Source organism: Vigna unguiculata, chromosome 7 (genome assembly GCF_004118075.2).
Source record: "Vigna unguiculata cultivar IT97K-499-35 chromosome 7, ASM411807v1, whole genome shotgun sequence".
Lineage (NCBI taxonomy): Eukaryota > Viridiplantae > Streptophyta > Magnoliopsida > Fabales > Fabaceae > Vigna > Vigna unguiculata.
The window spans coordinates 38,060,550-38,074,094 of record NC_040285.1 but is presented as its reverse complement, the minus strand read 5'-3'; the positions used below and the strand labels follow the sequence as shown (position 1 = coordinate 38,074,094).

Genomic DNA, 13,545 nt, shown 5'->3' with positions numbered 1-13,545 from the left:
AAAAGAAAAATATAATTTATTTACACAAAGTTAATGAATCTTGTTGTGCGTTGTAATTATAATTGTTATAAATATAAATAAATTATGAATATATATTAATAAGAATATCTTTACTCTTATCTAATATATATGAAGATAATAATTTTCTTATAAGCACGAATAAGACTTAAAACATCTCCAATGCTATTTTATCGTTATCAAACGGTATTAAACTTTTGATTTCACTTTAAATAGATATACATATTACACAAATTTTAATTTAACTCATTAAATTTTCATTAATTTTATTTTAACAAGAAATGTTTATAAATATTCACATTTGCTCCCTATTTTTCTTGTTTAACGTTTTGTTAAACCACGGATTAAGTGGTATACTTTGGGAGAAGTCTTAAATATTAAAAGGAGAGATAAAAAAAAAAAGTAATAAATAAAGTGTTTTCCTTTTAATTAATAATCCCCACGCGCCTTCTTCTTTTTGTCATTTTGAAATAGGCCTTGCAGACAATCCTCCTTCGTTCCCATCTACATTTCAGCCTTCTTTCTCTCTTTCTCCTTCGCCTGCCTCGATTCTCGTGCACGTGCAGTTGCAGGTGACTTTGCTACTCTCTCTTCTATTGCATTGTTCTTCAAAACACGGCTTTCTCGCTTTCCCTACTCTACTGCGAATGTTCTTTTTTCTTTTATTATTTTCTGTTCTAACTCAAAACCACAACTAATTGAGTAACCGGAGTTCAAAATTCTTCTAATTCTTGAAACCACGACGAGTGAAAAATAAATAAAAGTTTATAGTCTAACTGTTTTCGATTCGGTGGTTCACCTGTCGGATTTTGATTTTATGTGATTTGATTTTAAATTTGGAGTAATAATTATTGTAGTAATACGAGAAGCCCTTGATTTTCTGTCTCTGTAATTGCTGAAAGAGAAAAATATAAGACATCTTGACCAGATCGATGCAACACTGTGTTTGCTTTTTATTTTTTATTTATTTTTTTAAATTTGGGTTCAAGGTGATATTTTGATGCTGTGACCATAAGTTATACTACTTGCAAGTTTTTTCTGTTATGCAGAGCGTGTAGCCTTTATTGACAGTGATTTTACTATAGAAGGGAATGTGGTAGAGGAGAGTGTCTTTTTGAATTTTGTGACTGAAACAGAAGTGAACTGTGCGATCCTGTGTGTTCTTAATATAATTGTGAGATTTTAGGAGAGGATGAGAAGGATGAGAGAGATATCAGATTTAAACAGAACAGGTAATAAAGATCCCACGACCTAACAATAAAGCCAACAGCCAGGATACGTATAAGAATTCGAATTCTCTGCAGTGAGAGAGAGAGAGAGAGTAGAATTTCGTTATTTTATTTATTTATTTTCAATTTTTACAAAATTAATAAAATATAAGAAAAAGATTTCAGCTACTTGATAATGACTGCAGAATTATCTGTGTCAAAACTGACTACACGGGCAATCCAGCTCCCGTGATTACATATCTATCGAACATTAATACAACGCATATTATTACATACCACTAGCAAAATAGTGAAAATAGAGCAATACATGGACTGCATAATCGTCTGTGGTTCCAGAAATACTAAAGTATGTTGAACTTCACCACACTCACATTACTTTTCCGTTAAACTTGACTGTATTTCAATCATAGCATATGAAATGAAACTTAGCTCTGAAATTGAGGTCTCGTGGAACCTTTTGAAAAAAAAAAAAAAATCTTCAGCCTCTAAATTACATTTGGGTTGAAAGTAATGTTATATTAGGAAAATAGATCAGATAGAAGGTAGCCTAGTTGCTAGAAACATAGGCAAACGGAGAAAGAAAAACTATGAGATTAGTGATATAATTAATAAAGCCTGGTTGTGCATTATGGTGCTGATTGATCTTTAAAGGCTTGGTTGCTGTTTCTTGTTTGGATCTAATCCCACCAATGCTCCATTTTGTTGGATCACTTTATAAGAGGATATATATGTATAAATAGAAGTTTTCATATATATATATATATATATATATATATATATATGTGTGTGTGTGTGTGTGTGTGTGTGTGTGTGTGTGTGTGTGTACACACATTTTTCACTGTGACCTGTTGTTTGGTACTGTACTCTCTTCCGTTTCTGCGCATGCCGTTCTTCTTTTGGCACTTTAATCTTTAACACATGTTCTGCTAAGCTTCCCGTGTGTCAATTGCAGAAACATAATGCCAGAAATTCAGCTGGGTATGCATACTATCAGATCACATGGAACTAGAGTGGCAAGGATACATATGCATGACTGGTTGATTCTTTTGCTTCTTGTGATCATCGATGCTGTCTTGAATATAATAGAGCCATTTCACCGTTTCGTTGGAGAGGGGATGATGACTGACCTTAGATACCCTTTGAAAGGAAATACTATTCCCTTTTGGGCTGTTCCGGTATATTTAGCTTCCTTGGATTGCGTCTTCAATTCAAAGAAATTATTCATTACTGATATTATGTTTCGTTTATCCTTGACTTGGTTAATACTCAAAGATATAACATTTTGAATTATAATTCCTGAACAGATAGTAGCCATATTGTTACCACTGGCCGTTTTTCTCGTTTATTATTTCATTCGAAAGGATGTCTATGACTTCCACCATGCTATATTGGGTACATTTCTGGACCTTACAATTCCTTATTTGTCAATATTTGCACGTCACTTTGATATACTGAAACCTTTTATCGGATGCATCTCAGGCCTTCTATTTTCTGTACTCATTACTGCGGTGATAACTGATGCTATCAAGGATGGTGTTGGACGGCCGAGGCCAGATTTCTTCTGGCGTTGTTTCCCTGATGGAAAAGGGGTGGGTTTTCAATTTTATTGACCTCCTAGATAGTCTAGTTAATGTCACATGTACAGCTTTTATGTAGTTAACTACTCAATAAACGCCCTATTGGTGCATGACATGATCAGGTGTTTGATCCAGTAACAAGTGATGTTCGCTGTACTGGAGATAAGGGTGTTATTAAGGAAGGACACAAAAGTTTCCCCAGCGGACATACCTCTTGTAAGAACTCTTTACAATCTTAAACTTTTCTTTCTTAAACAGGTAATATTGCAGATACAGAAAAAGCTTTTATTTAGATGGACTGATTGACTCCAGATATCTATACAAGTTAAAATGTCAGTATGTTCCCGAAGAAGTTTGTCTATTCTAATAGAACTACAAGCGTAGAAATTGTTTTAGAGGAATTAGTTTCACATTATGGAAAGTATTTGTTAGGGATTCTTGCACAGTCTTGATTAATCATGTTACTTTCAATTCAAAAGGTTGAGGTATTTGGTCTGTTTTGGAATATTCAGGTGGAGTTCGGTTCTATTTTTGTAGTCATTTTCAATGGCTACAAAGATCTTACTTTGTTAAAAAATATAAGCAAAGTATTCTCTCGTGGTATTGATTGATTACATATTTTTGTTTTCTTTTGTAATTGCAAAACATACTACTTTTGTTTTCTCGTAGTTTATCCAAGATGTTCGAACTTGGAAAGGATTTATTGAAAAGAATTTTTTTTTTTTTTTCTGTTTTTCTTCAACATTTCCTTACATCTTAATGTAAACAAGAAATAAGATCATAGTAAAAATATATCAAATGCCTCAGTTTCTCAACCTTTTGAATCTGTCTTCGTTCATTGCAAAAATATATCACTTTGTTTTGTGTCGTCAATATCTTAGAAATGACATATTTCTTTTGTATGCAGGGTCCTTTGCTGGTCTTGTTTATCTTTCTTGGTATCTATCCGGCAAAATTAGGGTATTTGACCGCAGGGGCCATGTTGCAAAGCTCTGTCTCGTTTTCTTACCGATCCTCGTGGCAGCTATGATTGCTGTCTCCCGTGTTGATGATTATTGGCATCATTGGCAAGATGTTTTTGCTGGAGGTCTTATAGGTTAGTATATCGTTGCCATATTGATTACATATTTCAATAAACCCTCTTACAAAGTTTCTGATACGATTTTCTTTTACCAGGGACGACAATTGCTTCCTTTTGTTACTTACAATTCTATCCACCTCCTTACGACCTAGATGGTAAGACCATGAATTGTTCCTTTCATCATCTCGTCATAGTATGTGTTAATATTGTTGTTGTGATAATTTGCTTTGAATACTTTTCAAGCCCAAATCAGTCTAGCCACTTCTGAAATTTCAGGCTACTCTCATTTTGGACATTTAACCAGACTCAGGCTTGATCAAAATATGTGGGTCTGATCTAAATTTAGAAAACACGTATATGTTACTTATAAATACTAATAATTTACCGAAGTGCTCAATATGATTATACAACTTTTCCATGTTTGTGTCTAAATTTGTTTTATCAAAACATACCTTTTTATGCCAAGTAGTTATAATTTTAAAATTTAGTTTAGTTTATTGCTTTTGCCGTAGTTCCAAACATAGGCCTCAATCCAATAAAAAATTGGGCTGGATAATCTTGTTACTGTTAAATTTTCAACAAAATGGCCAGGCTGAGATGATGTTTTTATGGGTTCTAGTTCAGATATTGAAGAAAAATGTTTCGATCACAATTGTGTGCGTATTAATTTACATAATTGTATATATGCAGGTTGGGGACCTCACGCATATTTCCAAATGTTGGCTGAATCTCGTAATGGTTCTCAGCCCTCTACCGTGAATAATGAGATTCATCATGTGCAATCTTCTGAGCTTCAAGCTGTATCTGTGTATATTCCACCTCAACATGATGCTGATACACGAGTCAACAGCTGGGATTCAAGCCCCATGTTAGGAGCATCTCAAAATGTAAGAACACATTGACTGCCGTAGACATAGGAAACATCACCGACATGTCCATAATCTGTAAAAATTATAGGCTTCGTGAGTTTCAGTTGCAGATAAACCATTTTAGATAAGATGGTTGTTAGATTGAAAATTTGGGATGTGATGTTAGTTCTCTTTTAATTTCCCGAGATTGAAGTATACACTATACGGTGCTTTGCAATGTGACGAAAGGGAGCAAAATAATAGAACTTCTAGAACTCCTCTACTGAAAATGGTCGAGAAAATTTAATATATTTTTTGAGGAAGTTATCTTACTTTTTGTAACTCTAGTTTTTGCTTACATTACTCTGTTAGGACCGATTACACTTTACTTTGATGTAGTTTGATATAAATATACTTTATTTTCTTGTATTATAAAAATTGGCATTTTATGTTTTTGTCTTTTGCTTTATATTGTCACCTGATATAGTTCTAATCCTTTTTTAACAGTAGCTATAAATTATAAACAATGAAATTACCGTCTGCTTCTCCATTGGTTGGTATAAAATTACTGTTCAGCAATATTTTAATTCCTAATATAATGAGTTACTTCTCTGTAAAGATAAGTTCGAAAAAGATGTTTCATACTTGTATTGCTATTATTTAATATAATTTTAATAAAAAAAATAATATGGATGTGTAGAAATGTTTAACTAGAGTTAAATCACTAAAATACTGTTAGATGTGTGTTTTGGGTATCTTCTTTTCCACCACTTTTTATTCTATTGATTGATACTTGTAGTATTTTTTATCATTTGTGAATCTTACCATTTTATATAAATTATGATTTATTATTCAAAAAATTAGTTTGACGATTCATCATTTGAATTCCGATCAAAAACGTTAACATGATTTCTTAATTATTTGTCGTAAATTATGCTTCTTTTAATTTTAAACAAAAATTAAAGTATTAGAATTTTTTTTAATAAATGAAATGAAAAAAGAATTTAAGATTTAAAGTTTAGTAATTATATATATATATAATGTAATCTCTTTTTTACTTCTTTAAAATGATCAAGACCATTTCAATACATTTAAACAAAAAGTTGCTTTCAACTTAATTTGACATCACTATGACAGCAAATATAACGGTTTTAGATCTCTTCTGAAAGATAGTTGCTAACTAATAAGAGTTTAAAACAATTATCGTTTGAAATTTCGTTTATTAAAGTTTTAACATATAAATATTAAAAAATAGAGCTTATATTTATATTAATTTATAATATAACTGCTATTTTATACTTTTTTTTAACTAATAACATTTAAAATTATATTGTGCTATAAATATTCAATTTCATATTATTATGTATTATGTTATTAGATATAGAAAAATATTTGTTCTAATAGAATTTATGCAATGATATTTTATCACATATTATATTATATTATATTATTATATAAAACAAGCATTTTTTAACTCCACAACTTCTACGTATAATGAATGTAAAATAATAAAGTTAATATAATTTCAAATTTAAAATTGAATACTGATAGTAAAATAAATAAATAAAAACATAGTAAATTCCGCTATATTACATTATAATATAATACCCGTAATAGTATATTATCTAAGTAAAATTATTTAATTTTTCTGGTAACTTTTTACAATCTTACAAATTTTAACAAACTAAGTCGAAGGTTTTGAAAGTACATAGCATTAGGATGAGATTGATGCATGGCACCTGAATAAACCAAAGAACACCTCTGATGAAAACAACTAGAGCATGAAAAGCTTGAAGAAACGAACTCCACCTACCATGGATATGTGACAAATTCAATATTTATTAATAAATATTATGCAAACAGTCTCAGTTTTCCTATTCATATATTACCACATCTCGAAGACAGTTTCAAAAGATTTTGTAAAAATGTTAATAAGTCAACGGCGGAGTAAGACTTCCATTATTGTAATATGTTGCCAAACATTTGTTACCAATTAGTAAACTATGAAAACATTTACTATTACAAAAACAGTCATCAGAAGTTTGAAACTCGTAATTGCTAAACGAAAACAAAAAAAAAAGTAATCAAACTTATGTTAAGAAGCTGATCTCACGTTGAATTTGATTAGATACACGACAAAAACAAAGGAGGATAAAAGAGCTACATAATACTGTGTTTGAGTAATCTGTGTTAAATCTTGACACAAACCAGCCCTTTACTTTGCTTTCGTGTTTTTTTACTGCAAGATCATGGATTCTGCTGCGGAAAACATGACACTTTCATCTCGTGTGGTTGCAATCACAAAGGGTGATGCTTCTTCACTCGATTCTGGGCATGCCCGTCTTCTAGAACTTGGTTACAAACAAGAACTCAAGCGTGGTCTTTCGTAAGGTTTTATCGTTTATTTCGTTCCTTCAGTTTCTTTTTTGTTGGTTTTTCATTTCTCATTACGTGTTCGCAGGGCCATTTCAAATTTCTCCCTCTCGTTTTCAGTGATATCGGTGCTCACTGGTGTCACCACCCTTTACAACACTGGGTTGAACTATGGTGGCCCCGTTTCAATGCAATATGGGTGGTTCATAGCTTCTGCTTTCACCATGCTCGTTGCTCTGTCAATGGCTGAAATTTGTTCATCTTATCCAACCACTGGTGGTCTCTACTATTGGAGTGCTAAACTTGCTGGCCCTAGATGGGCACCCTTTGCTTCTTGGATTACTGGCTGGTAATCACTTCTAAACCACATTACCAATTATTCTGTTTTCATATTCTAATTCTCTTCTTAGCATTCATCTTTGGACTTTGGTAAGCCAAAAGAAGAACAACTATTATCCAATCTTTTTAGATTTATAGTGCATATTTCATAATTGCAAGATTGGCTCCACACCAGATAGCTAAGTCTTAATTGATAGTTGAATCTGTCAAAGAAAGTTAAGGGTCAATAATCCATTGCCAATTTCAAAGTTGATGATACATTAGAGTAATTATAAGTCAGAATGAGAAATTTTAACCATGTTCCATGGATGTACACAGCATTTTTGTGTAACTATCTAAATTATGCAGCTCTTCCTAATAGCCTTTGGCTTGAAACTCAATTTTGTAGCTTGATGAAAGTCTAATTACAAAATACAATGGCATTCTCTGACGCATGTTGCATGTTTCTGTTTTCATGCAGGTTCAATATTATAGGCCAGGTATTTTTGAGAAGTGACATTGTCATGAATTTTAACATCTGATGAAGATGTAGAATGTTGATAATCTATCTGAAGATGTTATTTTCATTTCTTTTCATTTGCAGTGGGCAGGGACAACAAGTGTGGATTTTTCACTTGCACAACTAATTCAAGTTATCATTCTCCTTAGCACTGGTGGAAAAAATGGTGGTGGATATGAGGCATCCAAGTATGTAGTTATTGCTTTTCATGGGGGAATATTGCTCCTCCACGGTATAATAAACAGTCTTCCTGTCTCAGTGATATCATTCTTAGCACAATTGGGTGCTATCTGGAATGTTTTAGGTATGAAAAAAGTAATTTGATCATTTTTTTCTTCCAAAATTCTGTTCTCAAGGTATGTCTTGTTGAATAACTAATTTGAACTGAGAAACTTTTAGGCGTTTTTGTGCTGATGATTCTGATTCCATCTGTGACAACCGAAAGGGCTAGTGTGAAGTTTGTTTTCACTCATTTCAATGCTGAAAATGAGAATGGAATTAACAGCAGACCCTACATATTTCTCTTGGGACTTCTAATGAGTCAGTATACCCTTTGTGGGTATGATTCATCAGCTCATATGGTACATCTTTTCCACACTGTTATTAAATCACAAGTTTAATGTCTAAAATTATGCACTTTCTTTAACTAAAAGTCATTACTGATATGAATTTCAGACAGAGGAAACAAAGGGTGCTGATAGAAATGGACCAAAAGGACTTATAAGCTCTGTTGGGATATCCATTATAGTTGGATGGGGTTATATTCTAGCCATTACCTTTGCAGTCACTGACATCCATTACCTTTTGAGTGAAGATAATGATGCTGGTGGGTATGCCATTGCTGAAGTGTTTTATCTAGCATTCAAGAGAAGATATGGCAATGGAAGTGGGGGCATTGTTTGCTTAGTAATGGTTGGTGTTGCCATATTTTTCTGTGGTATGAGTTCAGTTACCAGCAATTCAAGGTAAACATGTCAATCCTCTCATGATATCTAGTTTACACTTACATGTGAAGGTAGGCTTTTTTTTTGTTATTTGAGGATCGATATTAACTCAAATTTGTAAAGAAGGTCCGTTTGTTTTTTATTTAGAAATAAGGTTAAGTCGTCAGGGTGGAAGACTACATTAAAAGTGAAATCATCCTCCACCCAACCAGTTTTTTATTATTTTTTTCAAAAAACAAAGTTGATGTGAACAATAAAGTCGTTGTCATAGATAATGACTTCACTTTTAGGGGTTTTTTTATTAGAACAATAAGTGATAAAAATAAAAAAATTAATTAGAATACAAATAAAAATTAATATTATTATATTAAAAGAAAAAACTAAAAGTAAAATTATTATATAAGACAACGATTTTATTGTTCACAATAACAGAAACTGTTTTCTATTAAAAAGACTTTGCTTTTTACAAAATAAAAAATAAGAAACCGGCCGGGTGAAGTCGTCCTCCCCATAACAACTTAATTAAATTTTGCAATAAAATTTTTAACGGAACTTATTTTATAAATTTATGGTCAAAACTAGTCCGAAATATAAAAATTCCTGTGAATGTAATATGGTGTGCTTAAACATTGTCCAGAATGGCTTATGCTTTCTCCAGAGATGGTGCCATGCCATTGTCATCATTGTGGCACAAAGTTAACAAACAGGAGGTTCCCATCCATGCAGTTTGGCTTTCTGTTTCAGTATCATTTTGCATGGCATTAACGGTGCGTTACATACTATATTTGTGATGAGGTGCAATTTTGGCAAAACAAAAATGGTGCAATTTTTTTTTTCAAAATTACGAGAATGTACAGTTTTGAAAAAATGGAGTAATATGTTAGTTTTAACATGAGTGAAATGTAAATGTGTTGCAGTCTCTTGGTAGCATTGTGGCATTTGAAGCAATGGTGTCTATAGCTGTGATTGCCCTACCTATTTTTTTTAGGGTGACCTTGGCCCAAAAGCATTTTGTTGCAGGGCCTTTCAACTTGGGCCGTTACGGAATCATTGTGGGCTGGGCTGCAGTTATTTGGGTTGTGATAATCTCCGTATTGTTCTCGTTGCCTGTTTCGTACCCAATAGCCATCCAAACATTTAACTACACTCCTGTTGCCGTTGGATCTTTGCTTGTTCTTGTCGTCGCCTTCTGGATACTCACTGCTCACCGTTGGTTCAAAGGCCCTTTAACCGATGTTAAAAACTCTACTTTTTCATTGTCATGATGATCCATTTGTAAAACCTCACTTATCAAACCTTACAAGTAAATGACTAATTTAGCTTCTCAAACTCATTTTTATTTTGGTTCCTAAATATATATCATTATTATCATTCTCCTACGTTAGAAGTAGATTTTAAGTCTAAGTAACTCCACAAAACCAATATGTAAATTGAGGATTGCACCCATTTATATATTGTGAATTTATCTTATCTTTAGTCGATGTGAGACTTCCAATACTCTATGAACCAGAAATTCAAAACTTCAGTGAAATTGTTCATAATTTCAACGGTAGTGTTCAAGATAACTCTTCTTTGAACAAATCTCTTTCTTTACATTTTTATGTGTTGTGCTTGTACAAAAATATCTCTCTATCTTCTTTGTAACATGTATTTGAAGACTACAAAGTCAAAAAGTGTTGCTTAAATTTTTTGTAGGCTGGTGGAGAACATGCCTAACCTTTTGGTGTTTACACGGGTATGATTCACCGTCATTAGCCTAATGTCAACGAAAAATTAATAGGAAAATCATGGTCAAAGTTTTTAAGGAAGAATATCATTCCTAATTTTCTTACATGTAAAATCCGTATACATACCAAAATCCAACAAATTTCAATCTCAATCTACAATTTACCAATTATTTCCGTAACATACAAGTTAATATATTAATTGGAGTTTAAAACATTTCTTTTTTACTTGATACGAATTGTGTGGTTATAAATAGTTGGGAGGTATAAAAAATCTTAAAGAATTAGTACAATATAACTAGACACCGCAAAACTTTAGTAACAAGTTAAAGTCGTTAAGATAATGAACTTTCTCAACTATAAATTTATAAAATTGATTTTATCACTGGTTAACTTCTACAAAATAGAATTTGTTTGTCAAAAAATGAAAATCAGAATTAGAAGTTAAGAGAGAAAGATAAAAAAAAAAAAGTACCTTTCATCACGTTGAGAAAATAAAGAAAAAAAATAACAATACAAAAAGAAGAAGAAAATGTTTATATGAGAACTCTTTATTTATAACTGTGATCATGCCTTGATTGTTTAACATCATCATCCTATCGTTACAACATTGAATTTTTATCTTTATATGGAATTAAATTTTGACCTATTTAAGATCTACAATTTTTAGTAAGATTATGACGCTTTGATATTAATAAACTTTTACATCTACTATTTTAATTTTTATATATAAATACAATATTCACCTTTTTAACGACTATATTATCTTTAAAAGTGAGTCGTAAAAATAATATTTTTATTGGCAAAATTTAGTTTTTAATACTTGATTAATGAGAGAGTTAAATTTATAACCGTTCTCGTACTTCCTTTCAAATCCTTTAGTGTTAATGAAGATTGAACCCATAACCTTCTTCACTCTCACTTATAGTTTTGTCACAAAATCATCTTATAACTCTAAATTGACCGAATGTAAAAAAAAAAAACATAATAATTTATCTTTTCAGTCTTATGCGTAAAAAATAATTAATTTTTCTAAAGTTAATGAAAGCACCGATCAAAATCATTAAAGCATTCAAAAATATGAATTAATTATTTAAATAATAAAAATAAGAAAATTGAATTTAGATCGAGTTTACGTTGTGAGGACACAGGAAACGGTGTTTGTTCATCACCACATGTTTGAAATTTTGAATCAATTGGGTGAAGACAAGGATTGAAGAAAACTGGCACGTGGTCCACCCAAACAATTATTTCTTCGTACTCAATGTCTTTAGTTCTACGTAGGAATAACTATAATTATTATTAACTTGGATTTTTTCTTGTATTTTGTAAAATTATAAAGTTAGGTTATTGTTAGGTAAAACTAGTTTTTGCATCGTGTCACAACAAAATACCCTAAAATTCACGACAAAATTGCTTGCAGCCTAATACCATTTAAATATATATCATTTTCGTACAAACAATTTTAACTAAAATCAATTTTTTTAAAAATAATTTTGTAAGCTCTTGCTAAATTGTGTGAATAAGATTTTAAAACAGTCAAGTAAACGTATAAAATATTTGGTTTAAATATCTCTGAAATGTTTTCTATTAATAGAAAAAAAATATACAATACGTTAGACGTTGTTTTCGTTTTTTCCAACCATGGAAGTTGCTGGTGGACAAATATCAGCTACAGATCATTTTGTGGAATATTTTTTAGTTTTCTTAACGGAAGCTTACATAATGATATATGACAAATAAACCTTTCTTGGAAGGTATTGTTGAGCTTATTCTTATTTTGATGGATAGTATTGTTGAGTAATACTCGATATTTTAATTGGACGTATATATTTACTCTGTTCATATTCTCATATATTTTTAATACAAATTTTTATATTATTTTTATTATAGTTTAAATTATTAAAATATTAATAATTTATTAAGTAATTATATATATATATATATATTATTTGTAATTTTTAGTTTTATAACTTTTTTTATATACATATGTTTTTCTCTTTTTTTTAATTATTGGGCTTACCATAAAATCAATTCACAAAATTAAAATTTTTGTGAAGTTCTCTTATGAAATATATAAATTAAATATCTTTTAGATTTTATACTTGAATATTTTTAATCCCTTTTTAATGTTTTTATTTTGTTTGCATGTGAATGTTTAATTTTCAATTTAAATGTTCAATAACACAAATCCTTCATTTTTTACGTAATATAAAAAAAACTTATCTCCCTTCTATCTTATTATTAATTTTTATTTCATTTGAAGAATTAATTTCTTTTTTTCTAAACTAATTTTCTGTTATATTTTTTTAATAATTTGACGAGTTTCATATTTTAAAAGTTTTCCTAGATTTATAAGATATTTTCCTTTTATCATTATGTTAATTATACTTTTTTTTTTCTTTTTGTGATTTCTTTTGATATGTATCAAATTATTTTTTACACACATTTAATTACTTTTATTTCTTTTATTTTAGATATGTATAATATATCTAAAACTTTAATTATTGAATTCATACAAATGAATCGCTCTTGTTATACCATGGTAAAATTTAAACTTATTGTTTTGTATTTATATAAAGCAATAGGGTTAGAGGTCTCACTTTGATTATAAATAAAGTCAATTCACAATATGTAAGTGGGTGCAAAATCTCATATTACAATCTGATTTTGTTTTTAACATGGCAAAGGATCATATATTAATTTAGTCTCCCACGTAAAATGTATATAATTTGGTATGAGAAGATGTTTTGGAAGTATCTTGATTAAAGATAATATAAGGTCAATTAACAATATGAGTGAGTAAGATTTACAATATATAAACAAGTGAAAACCTTATTTTACAAGTCACTCATGTGAGAATGAATTAGTTTTAGATCTATTTTTTAACAAATAACATTTTTTATTAAAAAA

The 13,545-nt window shown here is 30.4% G+C and overlaps 2 protein-coding genes across 4 annotated transcripts; both read left to right on the top strand.

Moving 5' to 3' along the window:
- The first annotated feature begins 436 nt into the window (after nt 1-436).
- LOC114191884 (lipid phosphate phosphatase 2-like) lies at nt 437-5,095 on the top strand. Its single transcript, XM_028081330.1, has 8 exons — nt 437-590; nt 2,200-2,422; nt 2,552-2,639; nt 2,727-2,836; nt 2,947-3,040; nt 3,732-3,920; nt 4,001-4,060; nt 4,596-5,095. The coding sequence occupies exons 2-8, from the start codon at nt 2,207-2,209 to the stop codon at nt 4,805-4,807; spliced, it is 969 nt and encodes a 322-aa protein (XP_027937131.1). The 5' UTR covers nt 437-590; nt 2,200-2,206; the 3' UTR covers nt 4,808-5,095.
- A 1,777-nt stretch (nt 5,096-6,872) lies between these two features.
- Nucleotides 6,873-10,331, top strand: LOC114192299 (amino-acid permease BAT1 homolog). Of its 3 annotated transcripts, none has more exons than XM_028081980.1 (8): nt 6,873-7,139; nt 7,215-7,475; nt 7,926-7,944; nt 8,049-8,268; nt 8,364-8,545; nt 8,640-8,929; nt 9,546-9,675; nt 9,897-10,147. In XM_028081980.1, the coding sequence occupies exons 1-8, from the start codon at nt 7,003-7,005 to the stop codon at nt 10,047-10,049; spliced, it is 1,392 nt and encodes a 463-aa protein (XP_027937781.1). In that variant the 5' UTR covers nt 6,873-7,002; the 3' UTR covers nt 10,050-10,147. The 3 variants fall into 3 exon arrangements, with proteins under 3 accessions (XP_027937781.1, XP_027937780.1, XP_027937782.1); XM_028081979.1 differs by having other exon boundaries at nt 6,875-7,139; nt 9,826-10,331; XM_028081981.1 differs by having other exon boundaries at nt 7,071-7,139; nt 7,247-7,475; nt 9,826-10,330.
- Nucleotides 10,332-13,545: the final 3,214 nt, after the last annotated feature.